The sequence below is a fragment of the Mytilus californianus genome, unplaced genomic scaffold, assembly GCF_021869535.1.
Source record: "Mytilus californianus isolate M0D057914Y unplaced genomic scaffold, xbMytCali1.0.p SCAF_5, whole genome shotgun sequence".
Classification (NCBI taxonomy): Eukaryota; Metazoa; Mollusca; class Bivalvia; order Mytilida; family Mytilidae; genus Mytilus; species Mytilus californianus.
This window is the reverse complement of record NW_026262701.1, coordinates 71,512,526-71,538,584: the sequence shown is the minus strand read 5'-3', so window position 1 is coordinate 71,538,584 and position 26,059 is coordinate 71,512,526. Positions and strand designations below refer to the sequence as shown.

Below are 26,059 nucleotides of genomic sequence, written 5' to 3'. Positions count from 1 at the left end.
AATAAAATAATTATATGGCATAATATCAGCTGAATTTTTTATAACCATTTTTAACACCAGCAAACTCAATTAAGTTTGTCCTGCTTTCTAATAATAGGCTATATACATTCATTCATTTCAGTACAATCATTCATTTATGCCTTGGACAAATAAGTTTGCTTTAAAATGATGCTATATATGTCTTTGAAGAAATAAATTACAAGCTAGATGTTTTTCATTTTTTAAATGTTTTATGTAAAAACGGCTAAACATATCTCAACCATCTTTAGTTAGGTAAGGCGTTAGCAGACAAAAAGGTTCAATAAATCAAATTTAGACAATTGGTGAAAATTAAAGATATAAATTCTAAGACTAAATAATTGAAGAATAAGTCATTCAACAGTTAAAATATATTTTTTATTGATATTGATAAGTAGAGCTCTCTCTCTGATTGATAAGTGAAGATTTATCAATTGTAATAACTAAAGACATCATCATGAAGCGAGTTAGGTCGCAAGCGCTTTTATAGTGGGTCTCCCTTTTTATGTGTGTTTAGGAGTAATTCTTATTTGAAAGTTTTCTTACATATTTCAACTTATTTCACCCATCTAAAATTGTCTTACTGCTATCAGTGCGATTTAATACTAACAGTATTTATATCTGATGTCCCTCTGTCCTTATTTTCAACAGTGCAAGAAAGGTATAAAATTTGCCTGAATTAAGTCACGGATAAAAATTCACATTGACAATAAGGGACGACATCAAAAGTTCAATGTAGGATAAACAAACTTAATTCACGTAGTTTTTTTCACTGACCCCCCCCCCCCCCCCCCTCTCTTCTCTTAACTTAACTTTGGAAAAATTGATACAGATATATGTAAATTCGATGTCAAATAAACAAAACTTGCAGCAATTTTTACCCCCACCCCCAGACTATTTGAACTAAGTTTTTTTTATCCTACATTGATCTTTTGATGTCGTCCCTAAATCAAAGCCCATTTATGCGATTCATAGTTTGTCTTTGATAAATAAATCGCCTTTTAAAAAAAGCAATTTACATTGTTCATGAACAATTGATTATAAAAACTTGGGTAACATTTTTCTTGTTTGAGATTTTTTTCCACACAGCAAGAAAGATCGAAAATTTAAATTAAAAAAAATCAGGGACACAAATTCGTCGGACAAAACTAAATTAATAAATATAAGTTAGTTTTTATGAGTCGTGGCATATGCACCAGACAAAAGGTGTTTTGAAATACAAGGAAACCCCAACATATCAACGAAGAAGGGCCTCTTTTACTGTGCATAATATTAAAACTTGTCACCAGGTCTTCAGCAATTGGCTTTTTAATATCCATTTACAATGACAACACATTCATCATTATAACAGAAACCAACATTCAATGTGTTGTAGGCGTTACATTTTTTCACACAAGAACATTTTGAACAGTGTATTTCTAAAATGACCGAGAGACAACTTACATGTGTTTTGTATTGCACCATTAAGTAATAAAAAAAAACATATATATAGAAAATGACAAATTAAAAGAAGAAACAAAAAAATAAAAGCAGCAAATTAAACTATCTATACATAGATAACACTAATCAATTTACTTCCATGGTCAAACTAAAGAGCGAGGAACACGATTCCCTAAAAAAGAGTGATTTGAGATATTTTTTGCATTAGTTTTCGAGTTATCAAATTTGTTTTAATAGTTCCACCACATTGATGTAATGTCATTACAGGATGATACTTCCACAACAAACCGTGCATACATTCATTACATGTACATATGTCACCAATTAACACAAGTTGTATTGTATCATATTCAATTTAATAAAACAAACAGTGGCATCCTGTTGAGCATATATAAGACATCGTAATTGGAGATAGGAAAGACAGTCAAGCGACAGGGTGCCTGCTGATAATAAAATTCATTTGACAATATATCAATTTCGACCTTTTTTAATATACCACCTTTTCATTTTCTTTAAATATTATCGAAATACAAATGATGGAAAAATGTTTTACGGGTGAAAAAAAATTATTAAACAGCGAATCGTTTATTATTATTTGAATGTAAATGTATACTTTATCATTTATCATTAAATACGTTTCATCAAATATGAATAAAAAATATCTTTATAGTCTCTATTATATGAAATTATACGAACTATGAACTATCATGAACAAGAACCCTTATAGTAAAACTCCATTATGTCCTTTGAACAGATGAGCTATCCCGACGAATACAATTTAATATAATTAAATATAATTTTATTTTGTATTCAATATTTATCGTTTCTATTTGAACAATAAAAAATAGCCACAGTGAACACTTTAAATTTGAACTTATTATGTATTATTTCATTTATTCAAGAATAACCGGAATTTAGTTTACATGTATAACAGTATGATCTCGCTAATGTACGTTGTTTTCGTATATTACATTTGTGTTGGTTATTTTTTTCAAAGACAACTTTTCAAAACGCCGGAGACCTAAGAATTTCTTAATTTAAACTGACTTTTCTGACATCAAAATATAGCTTATTGACAGGAGTATTCAACAGTATGTGTTAATAGTATTTCCTCCGCATATTAAGTGTGCTTCAATTTTTTTACTTACTGCTGTCTCATTTCTTTTGAGGTAATTCATCGATATTTACTGATGTGAGTAAGGGAATTTAGATACTGAAATTTCAAAAAATCGGAGACCTAACAATGAGATAAGATAAACTGGATTTTTTAATACCACCAGAAAGGTAAATCTATGTAGAATTCGGTCGTATGTGTTAATAAGAATTCAGATGATTAATAAAAATAATATGAAGAATTAATGAAGGGTACCTATTTATTTTCCCGTTACTTTCTATGTTAATCGAACATCATTAAAAACATTGCACCCCGGGTGTCGCTGATAAGGGTAATCGGCCATTAGTGTCCTTCATTCTTGGGTATGTCTGGGGAGATATTTCCCTTTTCTTTGGTTTTTCTAATGTTTATATTAAAATTATTTTGTTATTTGTTATTTGTTATTTTCTTTTTGCAGGTTTTACTATCAATGTGTCGCTGAAATAATAGAGAATGAATATATCAGCTTAAAAACGTTTTAAATGGAATAAGAATGTGAACTTCATGACATAGGAGTTTTTTTCTCTAATTTTCTCAGTTTCAATTTGACATTTTTAATGATCGACGAAATTCGATATATAAGGTTCCATAATTAGAGAGATAAAGAACTTTTAACTTTCAACTGTAGTACAAGACTGGGGCGAGTTGGTAGAAAGTGGGGCGAGTTGGTGAAAAGTGGGGCGATTAACGATGGGGCGAGTTGTCTTCCTTCCGGTACGTTACTGTTTATATAAAATGCACTTTAGGTTCTTAGTGATATTACAATGAGACTTGGTAGGAACAATCTGGCGATAACTTTAAATGTTGGAAAACGAATTTAAGACGTTCCCTCACTTTTGCATGTCCCTCTAAATTATTTCAGGTTTTGATGCTGTATTTTTGAAAACATAAGAAGATAACAAAGTAGTAAGCAAAATCATCTAAAGTCGCATCATCTTAAGTCGAAGGACAGACAAACACCATGGCCAAAGGCAAAGAGAAAAAAAAAAAGACTAAAAGAGAAACACGCTCCCAAAATTTGGGCAAAACATGGGACTAATATAAAAAAAGTCATTTATATTATGTCCCGCAAAACATAACAAAATATGAAAACTCGTAAATGTTAATAAAATAAAGAATGTTTTTTTCACCAATTTTCAGCATGTTCAGTAGAACAATTTATTTTCACATCCCTTCTGAAACATTTGTTTGTATTTAATGTATTTAATAATGAGGGTAGGAATTCCCTTTACCCTCAAGCGTCAAACGGCTATTTTTGGCTACCGTTAGCGTCAAATTGGTTAAAATTTTATTGTGATTCGTCAAAATCTCCTTATCGTGATTTTCACTGGTCTCAAGACTCAAACAATCATCTGTTACCGTTATTTTTGGAAAGAATTTAACGTGATTCGTCAAAGTCAGTCTATTTTATTAATATCGTCATAAAAAAAAAAAAAAATGTACATTTTATCAAAATGCACCAAAAATTATCGTTAATGTCATTTGTCAAGATATTATCATGATTATCCGTTATTCGTCTTGAAGGTGTCACCCCCATTTACGACCCTCATTTATGGTAATCCAAATTTAGCTAGCTTGCAAAAGATGAAATTATAGACCTTATTGGCACTTGACCAAAGATTATGTGACCATCAATTAACTATCAACCTTTCTTCAACAATTCCTTTTGCATTGTGGCGTTGGACATTTTCTTTTGTGACTTCAAAATTTTACGGAAATGTTTATGATGTCCAGTAATGGCGACTTATAGAGAAAAAGTGTTTACACCAATCTTGATTTGTTTTATATGAATGAGTTATGCCGGTTGACCGTAGGTCATTTGGTGTTAATGACATCATTGAACAATCGGTTCTTACTGTGATGTAATGACATAATTGTTGTGACAATAAATTAGGAAATGTATGGGAAAGTGCACGAATTCTAAAGTCATGTATTGTTGGTGCTTTTTTTTTAATAGTCCCTATCTACATTACTAAGGACAGCAGTATGTTTTTTCTAATCTGTTTAGCATGTTTAGGGTACACAGATTTCCTAAAAACTCCCTAAAACCCAATTAGAACCTGAGAACTGATAGATATATATCCCCGAAACTCTATTTCAAATGGTGTAAAACTGTCTTAATTGATAATGAAGATTATAACTTATGAAAAAGTACTGAAGAATTAGATTCTTCAGCAATTGAAATTTGAAAAGTAAACACCTTATTTGGAAAACATTAATTTAAAAAAAAGGATTCAGTACTTTTTATGCTTTTATTAAGATAGACATCTACCTTTTGAATAATTACGTCCACAATATTGTTATACAAGGAACTTGCATGCAAGACACACAAATTGAATTCCTGAAGTTTAATTGTACATTCATTGAGTAAAATTGACATATATCTCAAAATTATAATCTTTATTAACTATAAAAGCAGTAAAATACAACATAAAATAGAGTTTTCAGGTACTGTAAATTCAGAAATTATTGCGTGCATTTATTATTGCGATTTTGGAAGGATGCACAGCAATGCGAAATTAATTATAATTGCGATCTCAGGAAAATCTACATAAAGATGTGTATTAAATTCAAAATGCGAGTTCTTTTTATTGCGATACTTATTCAGTCGCATTATTCGCATTAGTAAAAACCTTGCAATAATTTCTGAATTTATAGTAATATCTATCGGTCTCTGGTTCATATTAAGTTTTGGGGAGTTTTCAGGAAATCAGGGCTCCAGTCTGTTTACTAATGCACTTAAGTTAAGAACAAATATATGTATATTCAGGTTTGGTGGTGTACAGGAGATAACAAGTTTGACAAAATTACCATAGATCAATATATGTATTAGTCCAAGTTTAATTGTAAAATTTGAGTAAATAACAAACAATTTTTTCTCCATTTAAATGACACTTATATGTTATAATTATTAGTACTGTAGCTTGAAAAAACCGGCATTCCTACCAATATTTTCCTATGTCTTGGGTGAGAAACATCAGAAAAGATTTCTTTTTAATATTTCATGTCAGAAATAAATTATGTATTATTTAAACTTAATATCAATTTCAAAAGATGTTCAGTTTGTGACAATTTTACTGAATTTGCTCCCAGTTTTTATACGACCGCAAAAATTGGAAATTTTTTGGTCGTATATTGGTATGACGTCGTCGTCGTCGTCGTCGTCTGGCGTCGTCCAGCGTCGTCCGAAGACACATTGGTTTTCGCACTCTAACTTTAGTTTAAGTGAATGGATCTCCATGAAATTTTACCATAAGGTTCAATACCACGAAAGGAAGGTGGGGATTGATTTTGGGGGTTATGGTACCAACAGTTAAGGAATTAGGGGCCAAAAAGGGGCCAAAAATAAGCATTTTTGTAACTTCCAGACAATAACTTGTGTGTAAGTGTATGGATCTCTCTGAAATTGTACCACAAGGTTCCATATCACAAAGGGAAGGCTGTAATTGATTTTGGGGGTAATTGCCCGAAACATTTAGGAATTGGGGGCCAAAAAGGGGCCAAAAATAAGCATTTTTCTAGTTTCATGACCATAACTTGTGTTCAAGTGTATGGATCTCTCTGAAATTGTACTGCAAGGTACCATACCACAAAGGGAAGGCTGGGATTGAGTTTGGGGGTGATGAATCATAAGGGGGTTCAAAAAATTTGGGGGGGAATTTTTTTTTTTTTCTTTTTTTCCTTTTTTTTTTCTTTTAAAATTTTCCATTTTAAGTTGGTTATTTCTGATTAATATTTAAAAGCAAATAATAATGATATGGTAGGAGATACACACCAAACAGGATGTGTAAATTATTATATAATAAGTATTGTGCAATAGCAAGCAATTTTCAATTGCACAGTATTGCACAATAGCAAGAAATCTTCAATTGCACAGTATTGCGCAATAGCAAGAAATCTTCAATTGCACAGTATTGCGCAATAGCAAGAAATATCCAATAGCACAATATTGCGCAATAGCAAGAAATTGTCAATTGTACAGTATTGCACAATAGCAAGAAATATTCAATTGCACAGTATTGTGCAAAAGAAGATACTTCGTATAAATTGCTTATTTCTTGATCAATTTCAATGGGGTTTTATTCTTGAATTCTTGGGGTTCTTAAATATGCTGAATCTAACCGTGTATTAAGTTTTTGGATTTTGGGCCCCGTTTTTAAATTGGTCCACATTGAGGTCCAAAGGGTCCAAAATTTAACTTTGTTTGATTTCATCAAAAATTGAATTATTGGGGTTCTTTGATATGCCGAATCTAACCGTGTATTTAGATTCTTAATTTTTGGTTCCGTTTTCAAATTGGTCTACATTAAGGTCAAAAGGGTCCAAAATTAAACTTAGTTTGATTTTAACAAAAATTGAATTTTTAGGGTACTTTGATATGCTGAATCTAAACATGTATTTAGATTTTTGATCATTGGCCCAGTTTTCAAGTTGGTCCAAATCGGGGTCCAAAATTAAACTTTGTTTGATTTCAACAAAAATTGAATATATGGGGTTCTTTGATATGCTGAATCTAACCATGTATTTAGATTTTTGATTTTTGGGCCCCGTTATCAACTTTGTCCACATTGAGGTCAAAAGGGTCCAAAATTAAACTTTGTTTGATTTCATCAAAAATTGAATTCTTGGGGTTCTTTGATATGCTGAATCTAACCATGTATTTAGATTTTTTATTTGTGGACCCGCTATCAAATTGGTTCATATTGAGGTCAAAAGGGTCCAAAATTAAACTTTGTTTGATTTCATCAAAAATTGAATTATTGGGGTTCTTTGATATGCCAAATCTAACGGTGTATTTAGATTTTTAATTTTGAGTCCCGTTTTTAAATTGGTCTACATTAAGGTCCAAAGGGTCCAAAATTAAACTTAGTTTGATTTTAACAAAAATTGAATTCTTGGGGTTCTTTGATATGCTGAATCTAAACATGTGTTTAGATTTTTGATTATGGGCCCAGTTTTCAAGTTGGTCCAAGTTGGGGTCCAAAATTAAACTTTGTTTGATTTTAACAAAAATTGAATATATGGGGTTCTTTGATATGCTGAATCTAAACATGTATTTAGATTTTAGATTTTTGGCCCAGTTTTCAAGTTGGTCCAAATTGGGGTCCAAAATTAAACTTTGTTTGATTTCAACAAAAATTGAATATATGGGGTTCTTTGATATGCTGAATCTTACCATGTATTTAGATTTTTTATTTTGTGGGCCCGCTATCAAATTGGTTCATATTGAGGTCAAAAGGGTCCAAAATTAAACTTTGTTTGATTTCATCAAAAATTGAATTATTGGGGTTCTTTGATATGCCAAATCTAACCGTGTTTTTAGATTTTTAATTTTGGGTCCTGTTTTTTAAATTGGTCTACATTAAGGTCCAAAGGGTCCAAAATTAAACTTAGTTTGATTTTAACAAAAATTGAATTCTTGGGGTACTTTGATATGCTGAATCTAAACATGTGTTTAGATTTTTGATTATGGGACCAGTTTTCAAGTTTGTTCAAGTTGGGGTCCAAAATTAAACTTTGTTTGATTTCAACAAAAATTGAATATATGGGGTTCTTTGATATGCTGAATCTAACCATGTATTTTGATTTTGGACATTGGACCATAATAGGTAAATTAAAAAAATTGAAGTTCTTAGACCACATTCTTTCTGTGTCAGAACCTATGCTGTGTCAAATATTTAATCACAATCCAAATTCAGAGCTGTATCAAGCTTGAATGTTGTGTCATACTTGCCCCAACTGTTCAGGGTTCGACCTCTGCGGTCGTATCAAGCTGCGCCCAGCGAAGCATTTTATTATTTTTAAGCATCAAAATATTTTTATAAGACAGACCACCTTGTTAGATTTGAATGAGATGCTTTGGATGGTCTAATCTGTCCTTGTAGGTAAATGTAGGCATGAAAGAACTCAAATGACCAACATCCTGTAGTCATGTGGTAGTGATCAGGACTACATTGTACATGTTGTACTAAGCAAAGTTAATAATAAATGAATCAATCAAATTGAATATTTAACAGTTGATTAACAATGTTAATGAGTACAGTTTCTGTGGATTTTTACCTTGTATATATATATATATATATATATATATATGATCCGTTTATTTGGCAATCGCCAATGGCAGTCAGCAGGGATTAAGAACATTTGTTGTTCGACCTGTTAGTCAAATACGTTTTGTTAAAATATACTTTTTCACTTTTTTGGTCTTTTGGAAAATGTTGTTTGTGCTGTATTTAGACCCCTCTAACAAGGAATTTGTTTTGCATGCACACGTATAAAAATTGCAGTTTTTATCCAACGCAATCATAGGTTTGAACGTTGTTTTCAATTTAGACTTGTTTATATTTTTTCGTTTGGGCTTGTTTTATATTTGCCTTCGGGTTTATATGATCCGTTCATCCTATTTTGACTCCTCAAAATTCAAGAGTATCCTAAATTGAGGTAAATTGTATGGCTTTCCAAATACCGTTTTGATTCCTAACATCACTGAAGAGACATTAATTGTCGAAATCCGGATATGGTGTACAAAAACCTTTGCACCTTTTGTTTGCGGTATACCATCTTTTCCGCAAGTGTATTGTTTTCTGTTTAGTATTAAATTTATAATTAAGATCCATTTATTACATCCGTGATCCGTTTATTTGGCAATCGCCAATGGCAGTCAGCAGGGATTAAGAACATTTGTTGTTCGACCTGTTAGTCAAATGCGTTTTGTTAAAATATACTTTTTCACTTTTTTGGTCTTTTGGAAAATGTTGTTTGTGCTGTATTTAGACCCCTCTAACAAGAAATTTGTTTTGCATGCACACGTATAAAAATTGTGGTTTTAATCCAACGCAATCATAGGTTTGAAGTTGTTTTCAATTTAGACTTGTTTATATATATATATATATATATATATATATATATATATATATATATATATATATATAGTAGTCATGGTAGTAGTTCTTGTGAATTTAAAAGAAATTTCCACAAAATAAATACTAAAATTCTGGATTAATTTGAACCAAATTAATTCTGACATTGTAAATAGATATAAGAAGATGTGGTATGAGTGCCAATGAGACAACTCTCCATCCAAGTCAAAATTTATAAAAGTAAACCATTATAGGTCAAAGGGCCTTAAAAATTACTAGTGTAAAACCATTCAAACGGGAAAACCAACAGTCTAATCTATATAAAAAACGAGAAACGAGAAACACTTATGAACCACATCAACAAACGACAACTACTGAACATCAGATTCCTGACTTAGGACAGGTGCAAACAAATGCAGCGGGTTTAAATGTTTTAATGGTACCAAACCTTCACCCTTTTTCTGAAACAATAGTGTAACATCACAACATAGAAAGACACACTATAAAATATCAACTGAAATAGCTTAACTCAATAAAAGGACATATTAACACCAGGGAACATACACTGAACAAATAAATTTGACCTATGATACAATGTAAATACAAAATAAATAAACTAAGGGAAGAATAATAAAAGTAACATGTTATACCGCTATATAATGTTAAACAATTTAAGAAAAACAATATTGTATGCATACTTCTAAGGTATACATTTAGAATTATATCCAGAAGCGATCCCCATACTTCGTCATTATATGACCTAATCATTCCATTGGTCAGATTCACACAAAATAGAGGACCATACAAGTAGGGTATAATTTGGATGCAGTGCTTATTTACCTTCTCTACTATTTAGTTTAATTACAGATCATGGATCAAGACACAGCTCAGACCTTGTTCAGAGAAGGTGCCATTTTTGTATTTCTTGATGTGCCAGTTGGAACAGAATTTGGTATTGATTATAATTCATGGAATGTTGGACCAGAATTCCGAGGAGTGAAAATGATTCCTGCAGGTCTTCATTTTGTATATTATAGGTATCTTACATACATTGTATTTTAATCACTTCTATCAAAAACTATGAGATTTGAAAAAATCTAATCTGTCCTAATAACTACACGTATACATCAGGGATCATTACAGAAAATATTTCAAAGTTCGAGTTAAATTATTATATTTTTAAATCATTGAAAAAGAGTTATATTGATTTTATAAATTTTGCAAAACTTTTAAATATGTATATGTGTGCAAAAATGTGTGTATCTTAATTTTATGACCCCAAAAAAATTAAATTCAATACATATTATAATAGCATTTAAGATATTTATGAGGAAGAATTGATTCATGGCTTATCTTCTTTAATCTGAAAAATGAAGTTTATGCAGAGAAAACAAACGGTGGTGCTAAAAATTCAAGGGTGAAGGATCATCACCCTTATAGCTTTGTCACTGAGTGGCTAGGGCATATAGTCTGTCATTCCTTCATTCTCAAATCCATCAGTTGTCTGGACTGGACAAAAGGGATGATTTTTTTTGCCTATTGTTAATTTTCCTTTTTTGGACGGTGATGATCCTTTGGCACCGTCTAATGGTGTTTTTATATGCCAACTCGTTTGCTATGCCTGTGTCTGTAGTGACATTTGAATTTCAATAAGCATAATCTATGTATTACTAGTACATTATTAAGTCAGGGATTTCGTTACCACAAATTACTGAAAACCTTTACTAAATTCATCCATAGATACAAAGATTTAGTTTACAAGTTTGGCTGTACCTGTAGCATGTGTAGAAAGCTTATTTCAAACGAAATAGCACATCCTAAATTTTACAGCGATGTTGTTAATTGAGCCTGTAATTTAGATACGATCTGGGTAAACTTATCAATCCTTTAAATAAACTTATTCTGAAAGGTTACCAATTCAACACTGTAATTAAATCTTTGAATATTTTTTTATTGGTATAAATATTGATTTTGTTATCAGTAAATTAAAACCATACTAAATATTGTTGTTATACACATATGTTATTTCACAGTACTACAATCTATCGATACCTATATTTTGGCATTGCACAAGGTCATGTTTTCTCTGACTGTTAATGACATTCTTTATGTGCCTGTCCCAAGTCAGGAGCCTGTAGTTCAGTGGTTGTCATTGGTTCATGTCGGTCATATTTGTTTTTCGTAAATTGTTTTGTTATAAATTAGCCTGTTAGTTTTCTCAATTGAATTGTTTCATGTTTTTCATGTCGGGGCCTTTTATAACTGACTATACAGTATGGGTTTTTATACGACCGCAACAAATTTTTGGTTTTCGCACTCTAACTTTAGTTTAAGTGAATGGATATCTATGAAATTTTACCATAAGGTTCAATACCACAAAAGGAAGGTTGGGATTGATTTTGGGGGTTTGGTACCAACAGTTAAGGAATTAGGGGCCAAAAATAAGCATTTTTGTAACTTCCAGACAATTACTTGTGTGTTAGTGCATGGATCTCTCTGACATTGTACCACAAGGTTCCATATCACAAAGGGAATGCTGGGATTGATTTTGGGGGTAATTGCCTTAAAATTTTAGGAATTAGGGGCCAAAAAAGGGGCAAAAAACAAGCATTTTTCTAGTTTCATGACAATAACTTGTGTGTAAGTGTATGGATCTTTCTGAAATTGTACTTCAAGGTTCCATATCACAAAGGGAAAGCTGGAATTGAGTTTGGGGGTAATTGCCCAAAACGTTTAGGAATGAGGGGCCAAAAATAAGCATTTTTCTAGTTTCCAGACAATAACTTGTGTTCAAGTGTATGGATCTCTCTGAAATTGTACTGCAAGGTACCATACCACAAAGGGAAGGCTGGGATTGATTTTGGGGGTAATTGCCTCAAACTTTTAGGAATTAGGGGCCAAAAAGGGGCCAAAAATAAGCATTTTTGTAACTTCCAGACAATAACTTGTGTGTTAGTGTATGGATCTCTCTGACATTGTACCACAAGGTTCCATATCTTAAAGGGAATGCTGGGATTGATTTTTGGGGTAATTGCCACAAAATTTTAGGAATTAGGGGCCAAAAAAGGGGAAAAAAACAAGCATTTTTCTAGTTTCATGACAATAACTTGTGTGTAAGTGTATGGATCTTTCTGAAATTGTACTACAAGGTTCCATATCACAAAGGGAAAACTGGAATTGAGTTTGGGGGTTATTGCCCAAAACGTTTAGGAATAAGGGGCAAAAAAGGGGCCAAAAATAAGCATTTTTCTAGTTTCCAGACAATAACTTGTGTTCAAGTGTATGGATCTCTCTGAAATTGTACTGCAAGGTACCATACCACAAAGGGAAGGCTGGGATTGATTTTGGGGGTAATTGCCTTAAACTTTTAGGAATTAGGGGCCAAAAAGGGGCCAAAAATAAGCATTTTTCTAGTTTCAGGACAATAACTTGTCTGTAAGTGTATGGATCTTTCTGAAATTGTACTACAAGGTTCCATATCACAAAGGGAAAGCTGGAATTGAGTTTGGGAGTAATTGCTCAAAAGGTTTAAGAATAAGGGGCCAAAAAGGGGCCAAAAATAAGCATTTTTCTCGTTTCCAGACAATAACTTGTGTTCAAGTGTATGGATCTCTCTGAAATTGTACTGCAAGTTACCATACCACAAAGGGAAGGCTGGGATTGATTTTGGGGGTAATTGTTTCAAAATGTTAGGAATGAGGGGCCAAAAAAGGGGCGAAAAACAAGCATTTTTCTAGTTTCAGGACAATAACATGTGTGTATGTGTATGGATCTTTATGAAATTGTACTACAAGGTTCCATATCACAAAGGGAAAGCTGGGTTTGAGTTTGGGGGTAATTGCCCTAAACATTAGGAATTTGGGGCCATAAAGGGGCCAAAAAACAAGCATTTTTACAGTTTCCAGACAATAACTTGTGTTCAAGTGTATGGATCTCTCTGAAATTGTACTGCAAGGTACCATACCACAAAGGGAAGGCTGGGATTGAGTTTGGGGGTGATGAATCATAAGGGGGTTCAAAAAATTGAGGGGGGGGGGGATTTTTTTTTCCTTTAAAATTTTCCATTTTAAGTTGGTTATTTTTTATTTATATATGAAAGCAAATAATAATGATATGGTTTGATTTCATCAAAAATTGAAATATTGGGGTTCTTTGATATTCTGAATCTAACCGTATATTTAGATTCTTAATTTTTGGTCCCGTTTTCAAATTGGTCTACATTAAGGTACAAAATTAAACTTAGTTTGATTTTAACAAAAATTGAATTCTTGGGGTTCTTTGTATTTAGATTTTGGATATTGGACCATAATAGGTAAATTAAAATTTTTAAGTTCTTAGACCACATTCATTCTGTGTCAGAAACCTATGCTGTGTCAAATATTTAATCACAGTCCAAATTCAGAGCTGTATCAAGCTTGAATGTTGTGTCCATACTTGCTTACAACTGTTCAGGGTTCGACCTCTGCGGTCGTATCAAGCTGCGCCCAGCGGAGCATTTTATTCTCATTGTTGAAGGCTGTACAGTTGCCTATAATTGCTTACATCCACTTCATTTGAACTTAGGTGGATATTTTTCTCATTGGCAATCATACCACATCTCCTTATTTTTTTATACGCCCGTTTACAGGACGTATTATGGTATACTGTTGACCGTCTGTCCGTCCGTCGTCAACATGTTGGACATTAATTCAAAAACTCTTTAACCAATATGCATGAAACTTTGGTGAATTGTTTATATCTATAGACGTGAGCTCCCTTTCGTTTTTTTATAAATTTCAGATTTACCATTTCTGAGTTTTGGGGTTTTATTTATTAAAAAAGGGGGGATTTTCCAATTTTAGGACAATAACTCAAAAAATATTTCACCAATTTGCATGAAACTTTTATGAATAGTTCATATCTATTGACATGAGCTCCCTTTCGTTTTTTTTAAATTTCGGATTTACCGTTTCCGAGTTTTGGGGTTTTATTCATTAAAAAAGGGGGGATTTTCCAGTTTTCAGACAATAACTCAAAAATAATTTCACCAATTTGCAAGAAACTTTGGTGAATTGTTTATTTCTATCGACATGAGCTCCCTTTTGATTTTTATAAATTTCAGACTGTACGTTTCCAATTTATGGGGTTTTATTCATTACGAAAAGGGGGATTTTCCAGTTTTCGGACAATAATTCAAAAATGCTTTCAGCATTTTTTATGAAACTTTGGTAAATTGGTTATATCTATTTTTGTAAGCTCCCTTTTGATTTTTATAAATTTTCAATTTCACATTTCTGAGTTATAAGATTTTATTTGTTTATAGTCTGACATCAGATTTACTAAGTATTGCGCAACAGCACAGTGTATTGCACAACAGCAAGAAATCTTTCATATAACCAATTTCAAGTTCTTTTACTACATTTATTCAGAAACCTATAATATATCAAATATTTAATTACAATCCAAATTCAGACCTGTATCAAGCTTGAATATTGTGTCCATTTGCGCCCCAACTGTTCAGGGTTGGACCTCTGCTGGCGTATCCAGCTGCGCTCAGCGAAGCAGTTTATATATGGTATTTTCATACCTTCAGATATTAAGATTTTGGTTCTTCAGTGTATAATGGTAAGTTAAAGATATCAATTCCCATATCTTTCTGGATGACATAGTTTTTTCAGAATTACAGCCCTTGCAATTTGGCAGCAGGCCAAGACATTCAATTTATCCTTCTACATTTTGTTTATAAGATAATTGATTAAGATTTATTTACATTTCAGTGCTTGTAATAAGGAAGGCCAAGCAGCACCTAGAACTGGATTTTTCTATAATTTCAGAAAGAAAGAAATTGTTGTTCGCAAATGGAACAAATTGTTAGAAGGTAACCTTATTCTCAACAATTCAAAATGACAGAATTAATACAGTTTACTGAAGTTGAATTCCTAAAGAATATTCAATGTTTATCCGCTTATACACAGGTTCAATTTAGGCAGTTTCCTCTTTTAATCAGGTTTTGTTTCTAATAGGTTTCACTGTATTAAAATTAAATGATGTCTGAAGGAAGTACCATATATCTAGATATTTTGGTGTGTGTCAAATGTATGTTTTGTTCCATAGGCCAAAAAAAAATTATATGTAAAAAAACAGTATGTTTAAGGTTACATCATTAAAAAAAATAGGGTAGGTAGGTCGGTATCTCCATTTTATCTTTTGCGACATGATTTTGAGTCGTGAGTAACGTCTTGCAGTGGTCTGAGTTGTCCATGGGCCAAGTTTACCCATATTTTTAATGATTGGATTTTTTCCCTTGGTTATTGGTTTGAAAAAAATTGCGGCAAGGTGTTTATTTCATCACATGAGTCGCAAGTTTCTTTAAACAGCTGTCATATTCATGATTGTGAACATTTAGATGTTTCAGGCTATTGATTTATTTTTATGGACAACTCTAACTTCTCTTTTGACATGAGTTCAGTTAATTTTTCACTTTAAGACGGGAATAAAATGACTTAGGGTCGGTTGGGTAGCTGTAAATAGACATATATTTTTTTTGGCCATATATTGGTAAAAGGTGATAAAATTTCCCATTGGCAAAAAATCCCTTAATGGTCTTGGAAATACTTTTAAATAACGAAAATTTAGTTGTAATTTTCTTGAGCAAATCACTGAGAATAGATCATATAATATTTCCTCAGTTATAGGGTACCTAATAATGTTTTGGGTTTAAAAAGTACAAACAGATGTCTGTGAGGCCACACCAATTTATATTCTCAACATTTTTTATGATAAAAAAAAGAGGTGTGACCAAATAAATTTGATATAATTCATTAAATGTTATATCTTTACCAGTATTGGAGTAACTTCTGCTGCAAATCAGAAATGCATTGTTTTACAGATATTGATCCTGATATTGATGTTAGAGGAGATGTACTTCAGAAATTTCATGACAATAAAGAGGAAATGGACAGATACTTAGGAGCTTATCCATATGAAAAGTAAGAGAAACATAAAAAAATTGAACTTCTTTGATAGTTTTTATATGCCCGTTTACGGGACGTAATATCGTATACCGTTGTCTGTCCGTCCGTCGTCAACATGTCGGACATTAACTCATGGTAAAAAATCTGAACAATTGGTAAAAAATGCTTCAACCAATTTGCATAAAACTTTGGTGAATTGTTCATATCTATTGACGTGAGCTCCCTTTCGTTTTTTATAAATTTTAGATTTTATGTTTCTGAGTAATGGGGTTTTATTCATTAAAAAAAGGGGGATTTTCCAGTTTTCAGACAATAACTCAAAAATGCTTTCACCAATTTGCAAGAAACTTTGGTCAATTGTTTTCGATCTATTGACATGAGCTCCCTTTTGATTTTTATAAATTTTAGATTTTACGTTTACGAGTTATGGAGTTTTATTCATTAAAAAAAAGGGGGATTTTCCAGTTTTCGGACAATAACTCAAAAATGCTTTCATACAACATATTTGTTACGTTTGGAGGACGTGTTTTTCAACAGACTGTCAGAATTCCAATGGGAACCAATTGTGCCCCTCTTCTTGCTGACTTGTTTCTTTATTATTATGAGGCTGACTTCATACAGGAACTTCTTAGGAAGAAAGATAAGAAGCTAGCAATATCCTTTAACTTTACGTTCCGCTATATAGATGATGTTCTCTCACTAAATAATACAAAATTTGGTGACTATGTTGAACGAATCTATCCCATCGAACTAGAGATAAAGGATACTACATATACACTTAAGTCTGCCTCATATCTTGACTTACATCTAGAAATTGACAATGAGGGTCGGTTGAAAACAAAACTTTACGACAAAAGAGATGATTTCAGCTTCCCAATTGTGAACTTTCCATTTCTATGTAGCAACATTCCAGCAGCGCCTGCATACGGAGTATATATCTCCCAATTGATACGATATTCCCGGGCTTGTATTTCCTATCATGATTTCCTTGATAGAGGATTGCTGCTCGCAAGGAAGCTGTTAAACCAAGAGTTCCAAATGGTGAAGTTGAAATCATCCCTTCGTAAATTTTACGGACGCCATCACGAGTTGGCTGACCGTTATGGAATAACTGTTTCACAGATGATATCGGATATGTTCCTTATGTTGTAACTACAATACCCTTCCCTTTTCACTAATGTGACCTACCGAATTAGACTATTTACTGGATTTGTAATAACATAAGCAACACGACGGGTGCCATATGTGGAGCAGGATCTGCTTACCCTTCCGGAGCACCTGAGATCCCCCCCAGTTTTTGGTGGGGTTCGTGTTGCTTAGTCTTTAGTTTTCTATATTGTGTCATCTGTACTATTATTTGTCGGTTTGTCTTTTTATTTTTGGCAATGGCGTTGTCAGTTTGTTTTCGATCTATGAGTTTGACTGTCCCTCTGGTATCTTTCGTCCCTCTTTCAGCAGTTCTCATGAAACTTTGGAGAATTGTTTATATCTATTGATGTAAGCTCCCTTTCAATTTTTATAAATTTTAGATTTTACACTTCCTAGTTATGGGATTTTATTCATAAGGGAGCTACCATTTGATTTTTAAGGGGGTCTAGGATGAAAAATTTTGTCCTGCATTTTTTTTTTAGTTGTAATCTCTGTCCTGCCTTTTTATTTTTCCCTCTATTCGGTCCTGCCTTTTTTTTTTTTAAAGTTTATCCTGACTTTTTTTAACCTAAATTGTCATCCTGACTTTTTATACGACCGCAAAAAAAATTTTGTGGTCGTATATTGGTATGACGTTGGCGTCGTCGTTGTCGTCCTGCGTCGTCCGAAGACACATTGGTTTTCGCACTCTAACTTTAGTTTAAGTGAATGGATCTCTATGAAATTTTACCACAAGGTTCAATACCACAAAAGGAAGGTTGGGATTGATTTTGGGGGTTATGGTACCAACAGTAAAGGAATTAGGGGCCAAATAGGGGCCAAAAATAAGCATTTTTGTAATTTCCAGACATAACTTGTGTGTTAGTGTATGGATCTCTCTGACATTGTACCACAAGGTTCCATATCACAAAAGGAATGCTGGGATTGATTTTGGGGGTAATTGCCTCAAAATTTTAGGAATTAGGGGCAAAAAACAAGCATTTTTCTAGTTTCATGACAATAACTTGTGTGTAAGTGTATGGATCTTTCTGAAATTGTACTACAAGGTTCCATATCACAAAGGGAAAGTTCGAATTGAGTTTGGGGGTAATTGCTGAAACGTTTAGGAATTGGGGGCCAAAAAGGGGCCAAAAATAAGCATTTTTCTAGTTTCCAGACAATAACTTGTGTTCAAGTGTATGGATCTCTCTGAAATTGTACTGCAAGGTACCATATCAAAAAGGGAAGGCTTGGATTGATGATGGGGGTAATTGCCTCAATATTTTAGGAATAAGGGGCCAAAAAGGGGCAAAAAACACATTTTTCTAGTTTCCAGACAATAACTTGTGTTCAAGTGTATGGATCTCTCTGAAATTGTACTGCAAGGTACCATACCACAAAGGGAAGGCTGGGATTGAGTTTGGGGGTGATGAATCATAAGGGGGTTCAAAAAATTTGGGGGGGGGGGGGGGGATTTTTTTTTTCCTTTTTTTTTTCTTTTAAAATTTTCCATTTTAAGTTGGTTATTTCTGATTTATATTTAAAAGCAAATAATAATGATATGGTAGGAGATACACACCAAACAGGATGTGTAAATTATTATATAATAAGTATTGTGCAATAGCAAGAAATTTTCAATTGCACAGTATTGCACAATAGCAAGAAATCTTCAATTGCACAGTATTGCGCAATAGCAAGAAATCTTCAATTGCACAGTATTGCACAATAGCAAGAAATATCCAATAGCACAATATTGCGCAATAGCAAGCAATTGTCAATAGTACAGTATTGCGCAATAGCAAGAAATATTTAATTGCACAGTATTGTGCAAAAGAAGATACTTCGTATAAATTGCTTATTTCTTGACCAATTTCAATGGGGTTTTATTCTTGAATTCTTGGGGTTCTTTAATATGCTGAATCTAACCGTGTATTTAGTTTTTGGATTTTGGGCCCCTTTTTAAATTGGTCCACATTGAGGTCCAAAGGGTCCAAAATTAAACTTTGTTTGATTTCATCAAAAATTGAATTATTGGGGTTCTTTGATATGCCGAATCTAACCGTGTATTTAGATTCTTAATTTTTGGTTCCGTTTTCAAATTGGTCTACATTAAGGTCCAAAGGGTCCAAAATTAAACTTAGTTTGATTTTAACAATTTTTAGGGTTCTTTGATATGCTGAATCTAAACATGTATTTAGATTTTGGATATTGGACCATAATAGGTGAATGTCCAATTTAAAATTTTTAAGTTCTTAGACCACATTCATTCTGTGTCAGAAACCTATGCTGTGTCAAATATTTAATCACAATCCAAATGCAAAGCTGTATCAAGCTTGAATGTTGTGTCCATACTTGCCCCAACTGTTCAGGGTTCGACCTCTGCGGTCGTATCAAGCTGCGCCCTGCGGAGCATTTTATTTTTTTTGCAAGTGTCTCATCCTGCCTTTTTTTTTACTCAAAACTCCTGTCCTGCCTATTTTTTTCAAATTTCATCCTAGCCCCCCCCCATAAAAATCAAATGGTAGCTCCCTAAAAAAGGGGTGATTTTCCAGTTTTCGGACAATGCCTTTAAAGTGCTTTGAGCAGTTTTCATTAAACTTTGGTGACTGGTTTATATCAATTAAGATAACCTCCCTTTAGTTTTTTACAAATTTCTGATATGGCATTGAGAAGTTATTGAACTTTATTCTTAAAAAATGCTCATGGCGCAGCTGTTTATTATTCATGGTACTATATTTTCATTAATATGAGTAAGAAAGAAGTGAGTATAGCATCTGAACAATTTAATTTAACTAAAATAGACATCTGTGTTCTTGTAGTATTTAGCATAATAATTTAAATGTAACACATGTGTCGATTTTAATTGTTATTTAATTCAGTAATTCTGTTGACCATACTTGCAGATTGTCTATACTTTATAAAAAAAAAAGACTATGACGGAGTTGATGATGCACAACAGAACAAATTTCATAAAATATAAGATCATTTTATCAATAGAAAAGCTAAAAGTTAAATGATATTGACAGTTGGTCTAAGTAGTTCATCTTCAGCAAACGCTAGTCTGTCAATATGAGGTTGTGAGGTGGAACCCAGCATGTGTCAGGTGCGTTTGACTCCTATCCTAATTGACTAGGGATGCCAGTTTTTCTGCTGTAGGTTGATTGTTCTCTATGGGAACTCCAGCTTCTTCCACCACTACACACTGGATGCCAATACGTGTATATATAGCCAATAGTGCTGAAAGTGGTGTTAAACACTATACCAACAATCAATCAATCTTAGCAAAGAATCAAAGAGATTACACTGTACAGCAAGATCAAGACTTTTTTTTAAGATTTTCATTTTATTGTCAGGTTCAGGAGTTACTACTAACTAGTTGATTTTAATCAGATACCAACTGTCATCATTTAACCATTACCGGTACTTGATAAGAAATTGGTTTCTAACTTAATTGACATTTTTAGCAATATGTATTGAATTATGTTTGCAGGAATATAATAAAATGTGGATTTTTATGAAAATAATAATCCTTACGTAAAATGAAAAGACAAAATTTGTTTGGCAAATAGTTTTTTTCTGTAACCTAGCAGTAGCAACAGCCTTATCCCAAGTGATATTACATCAACTTTTGTGTATAAGAATAGAGGACTAAACTTCGAGATATACTATAAACCAACTTATTTTTTGCGGATTCTCTTTTCAGGTTTAACCCTTTCTACCTGAATTCACAGCAAATCTTTTTTGGGTGGAATTTTATTGATTCATTTAAATAAGGAAAGATACAAGTTTTTAATAATACATATTTGTGACAATTTATGTTCATATTATTTTTCTACTCGCAAAAGTCGCGAAAAATAAATCACTTGCGAAAACTAGTTGGTTTACAAGGTCAGAGTCCATGTATACTAGCTAGGTATAAATGCTTTTGAATAATCCAGCTGGAATAGGATTCTTAGTTTACTCAAACAACACCAAAACTCTCTATTTCTTGAGTAATTATAATTTTTTGGCCTTGATTTGCCCTGTGAATCATTAAATGACTTACTCCTCATTTCTATTTTTTAGTTTCAAAAAATGGGTATCTCTCTCCAGCTGCATGAGCGAAACTTTAGTGGAAAGGCTTCAACCGGAGAATGGGAAAATTTTAAGTGTTTCAGAATTCATATCAGAAAGTAGTAACACTGCAAGCCGTAAAAAAGCAAATGATGATCTGCCAGATAAGTCATCTATAGAACCAACATCTGCAAGAGAAGCAGAATCACAACTACCACAAATGAAGGTACAGCCGGGAACATTTATCAGGTTTACAGAATTACCAAAGAGGAGGTATCCAGATGGGAGTACTCCAGCAGAAATTACAAAATGTAGCATGGATTCAACCTACATATTAGAAACTCTATTAAAAGAAAATTATAACTCCATAGAAAAAGATTTACTTGGAGAAGTACAGTTTTCTTTTATCTGCTTTTTGATTGGACAAGTCTTTGATGGATTCGACCAATGGAAAAAATTGGTACATTTGCTGTGTAGCAGTGAATCTGCATTAACTAATCATACTCAACTCTTTTTGGATTTTGTTGGTGTACTTTATTTTCAAGTTCATGAAATCCCAGAAGATTTCTTTGTTGATATTGTATCACAGAGTAATTTTCTGACGACGACTTTACAAGAATTCTTTTCTAATGTAGAATGTAGTTCTGCTGATCAGAGCCTGAAAAGAAAAGGCAGAAAATTCAAAGAACATTTGACCAGTAAATTTAGATGGGACTTTGATTCTGAGCCAGATGAATATGCACCTGTTGTTGTGGACACAAATTAATATTAAAATCTAATCAGTATAAAATTGTAGTGTTTAAATGTTTATGGGATATACTTGAGTCACAGCATCAAAATAATATAGCTTTAGGTGTCAGACCACTAATTCACTCACTCTAAAGACTTTAAGCATTAGTGTAAATTCAGAAATTATTGCAAATAATGTGACTGGGTGAGAATCGCAATAAGAACAACTCACATTCTTATATCTGACAGATATATCTGTATGCATCTTTTCCACAAATCGCAATAATTAATCTCGCAGTATATTATAATTCCTGATGTACATGTTTTTGTTAAACTTAAGCTAAAATATTTAGAGAGCTGTAAACATTAAAAAATTTTGTTTACTATATAGGGATTTTGAATTGATGGTCGACCATTGGTGGAAAAAGCAGTGAAAAGAAAATAAATTCAGAAAACAATTGATATTTCATTTTAACTTGTGGCTTTTGATTTGGTTTTTTTTTACCGATTTTGGTGGTTTTTTTTGTTAGGAAACTATAGTAGATAGAGGGAAACTGTAAAGAAGCAAAATTATTAAAAAAATAGATCTACAAATAAATCAGCATGACCTAAATCATCAATTGACTCATTAGAGGAGAATGCTTTTGAAAATGATTTTCTTATTTTTTTTCATTTTTGCCAGAAACTTTGATGTATTCTTTTTGCATTGTATTAACTTTTTGAAAAAAAATGCCAATTGAGCAATGTAGACGCCTTTGAGCCTCTAGTTATCTTGCTGGCGACAAAAGTTGCGGAAAGCGACACATAGGGATTGCTTATCCGGTGACGATGATGACATTGTAGTAGGCGTCAACAATTGTTAAGTTTTCTGCTTAAGTTAGTTTGGTAGGAACTACTTGTGACAGATCAATGATATTTTATTTGAAGTTGCATTACTATCAGTACATATCATTTTGATTACTATTTTGAGGCCTTGTCCTCTAGGTCATGGTCCAATGACCTTGAATTAGTTTGCAATTTTCAATGTCAATTTTCTGCTGATGTTAGTTTGATAGGAACTACTTGTGAAAGATCAATGAAATTTTGTATGAAGCGACTTTACTATCAGTAAATTCAGTTTGACGACTATTTTGAGGCCCTACCCCCCAGGTCATGGTCCAGTGGCTATGAATTAATTAGCAATTTTCAATGTTAAGTTTTCTGCTTAAGTTAGTTTGATAAGAACTACTTGTGATAGATCAAGGATATTTTGTATGAAGTTGCATTACTATCAGTACATATCAGTTTGACGACTGTTTTTAGGCCCTACCTCTAGGTCACAGTGACTTCCAATTAATTGCAAATTTTCAATGTTAAGTTTTCTGCTTTAGTTAGTTTGATAGGAATTACTTACAGTAGACAATTATATTTTCTTTTAAGTTGCATTACTGTCTGTACATCTCATTTCGAGGCCCTGCCCACTAGTTCATGGTCCAGCAACTTTAAATTAATTAGCAATGTTGCTGTCCATCTGATTGTCTTTTTCTGAATTTTATGCCGACAGGCAAGACACTGTTTTCACTTCCTTCAATGTTTTACTTCCTGTTTTCCCAAAACATATCTTTAAATGTCATCCATGAATATGCCATTTTCAATGACATTTTTCTCAACCACTACAAGCTTCTGATATATGGCATCAAGTGTAAAATTTGTGTAAGTTTTTACTGCAAAAATAGAGTCAACAAAACTGAGGAGGGTATTTCTGTCATTGCTAAAGAAATGCAACCTTTCCACAGAATCCGTTTCTCTGTCAAGGTATTTAAATTTTGCAAGTTCACCTGTCCAATTGTATAAATACAATAGCTATTGTAATAATGTATGTGAGAGTATATTCAATGTGAACTTTAAATTTCTCCTTGAAAAGCCAATCATTCTTTGATTATTAAATTTAGCTGAACAAAAAAATTAACTCCCAGTGATGAAAATACATTGAGTGTCTCAATTTTTAATGGCAAGCTGTGTCAATGCCATAGATTCTAAAGAGGTGCACAGTAGCATTACATATTTAAGATTGTAAAAAGGTTCAATAAATAGTAATAAGGGTGTGGAGGTGTTGTGGATACAAAATGGGTACACCCAAATGTGTATGATATGACTTAAGTCCTTGTCATTCCAAAGTAAACCCCAAAAATCAAACAGATGAAGAAATAAAATAGGATGTGCAAAAGTAAATCGTGAGTAAGATTCTGTGAAAGTGCCACATAATTATGTCCAGCAGATCAGGAGCACTTAGGGATACAATAGTGGGACAGAAGGACCAATGAATGGATGACAGACAGACAGACTCTCCCATCACAATATAACCAGGTTTAGAATGTGGGGTATAATAAATGAAGCAAAAAGAATATGTATGTCAATGAGACCTTCTTTTGGTATGAGTCTGTTCTACACCCCTTGTTTCGTAAGATTATGGATTCCTTAAATCTGACCAAACAATGTATACATGGCTGTAGGTTCATTACTTGTACACAGATATTCAGACGGTACTTCGATAGCTCTCCTTCAACATTGTTGAGTCAAACTAAAAATAAACATGTGTAGTATTAATATATTTTATTTTTAAGATATAATAGTATGACCTTGAACTAAGGTCATACTTTTCATGATTTAATATATTAACAAAATGTATCACATGTAGCATAAAGGTTAAAGAATGGCTGAAATTATGGACAAAAATATGCAGACTTTAAGACATAAAGTCCTAACTTCAGAAATAAATGATAATATATATAATATGATATTTCAATCATAAAATGAATAAGATAAATAATCATGATAAAAAAAGCAATATTTGAAAACAATGTTATTTGAGAGAAAAGATGTGGAATACTGAATTTAAAATATGCATTAGAATGGATAGGACTTTTATTGCTGTTCTATTTGGCTGCTGTTGTAGGTTTGAGTTAATTTTATTATATCTTGCAGCAAAATGTCAAAGGCCCTTGGCATCCTTTAAATAAAATAGATATTTGTTGATTAATGGCTACATGTCTTGAAAGTTATGTGGGGCTGGGAATTAACAATAAGTTATATCATATGATTCATGAAAGGACCACTTGAAACAAAAACGAGGGATGAAAACATATTGAAATTATCTGAGAATAATAAACATTTCAGTTGAATGCTGTAATAGTCTTTTTTATAAAAAAATAAAGAGATGTTGAATGATTGCCAATGAGACCATTATCCACCAAAGTACAAACGATGTGGCTATAAGCAACTACAGGTCACTGTAAAGCAAAACCCATACCATATACTGTAAATTCAGTATTTATTGCAATGTTTTTATTATTGCGAAAAATGAGACAGGGTTATAATCACAATAATTTAAACTTGTATTTTGAAATTTTTTATATGAATTAAACAGGATTTTTCTCAATATCGCAAAAATTAAAATTGCATTTTAGTCTCAAATGACAAAATCGCAATAATAAATGCACGCAATAATTTCTGAATTTACAGTAGCCTGCTTTGAGCCCTCTAAAGTGTGTACACCTGTGTTCAGTTCTCTAATGACCAGGCTAAGGAACTGGAAAAGGCAATTTTTAAATTAATCTTTAACTGGTAAATGTCTAATTCAGGCCAATTTATACAAATGTGCTCCTTATTACGAGAGATATACATTCACAGACCAGATTATTCCAAATAACATTAATTTTTTGAATTCCTTCACAAATAAATATAGC

At 32.5% G+C, this 26,059-nt stretch overlaps 1 protein-coding gene across 4 annotated transcripts; it reads left to right on the top strand.

Annotated features, from left to right (window-relative positions):
- Positions 1-3,387: 3,387 nt before the first annotated feature.
- On the top strand, positions 3,388-25,357 carry LOC127703002 (protein AAR2 homolog). Of its 4 annotated transcripts, none has more exons than XM_052207375.1 (5): positions 3,388-3,517; positions 10,339-10,508; positions 15,228-15,328; positions 16,340-16,439; positions 21,618-25,357. In XM_052207375.1, exons 2-5 carry the CDS (start codon positions 10,342-10,344, stop codon positions 22,369-22,371), a joined length of 1,122 nt encoding a protein of 373 aa, XP_052063335.1. In that variant the 5' UTR covers positions 3,388-3,517; positions 10,339-10,341; the 3' UTR covers positions 22,372-25,357. The 4 variants fall into 4 exon arrangements, with proteins under 4 accessions (XP_052063335.1, XP_052063337.1, XP_052063334.1 ...); XM_052207377.1 differs by lacking the exon at positions 3,388-3,517 and adding an exon at positions 3,533-3,706; XM_052207374.1 differs by lacking the exon at positions 3,388-3,517 and adding an exon at positions 3,713-4,421.
- The last annotated feature ends 702 nt before the right edge of the window (positions 25,358-26,059 follow it).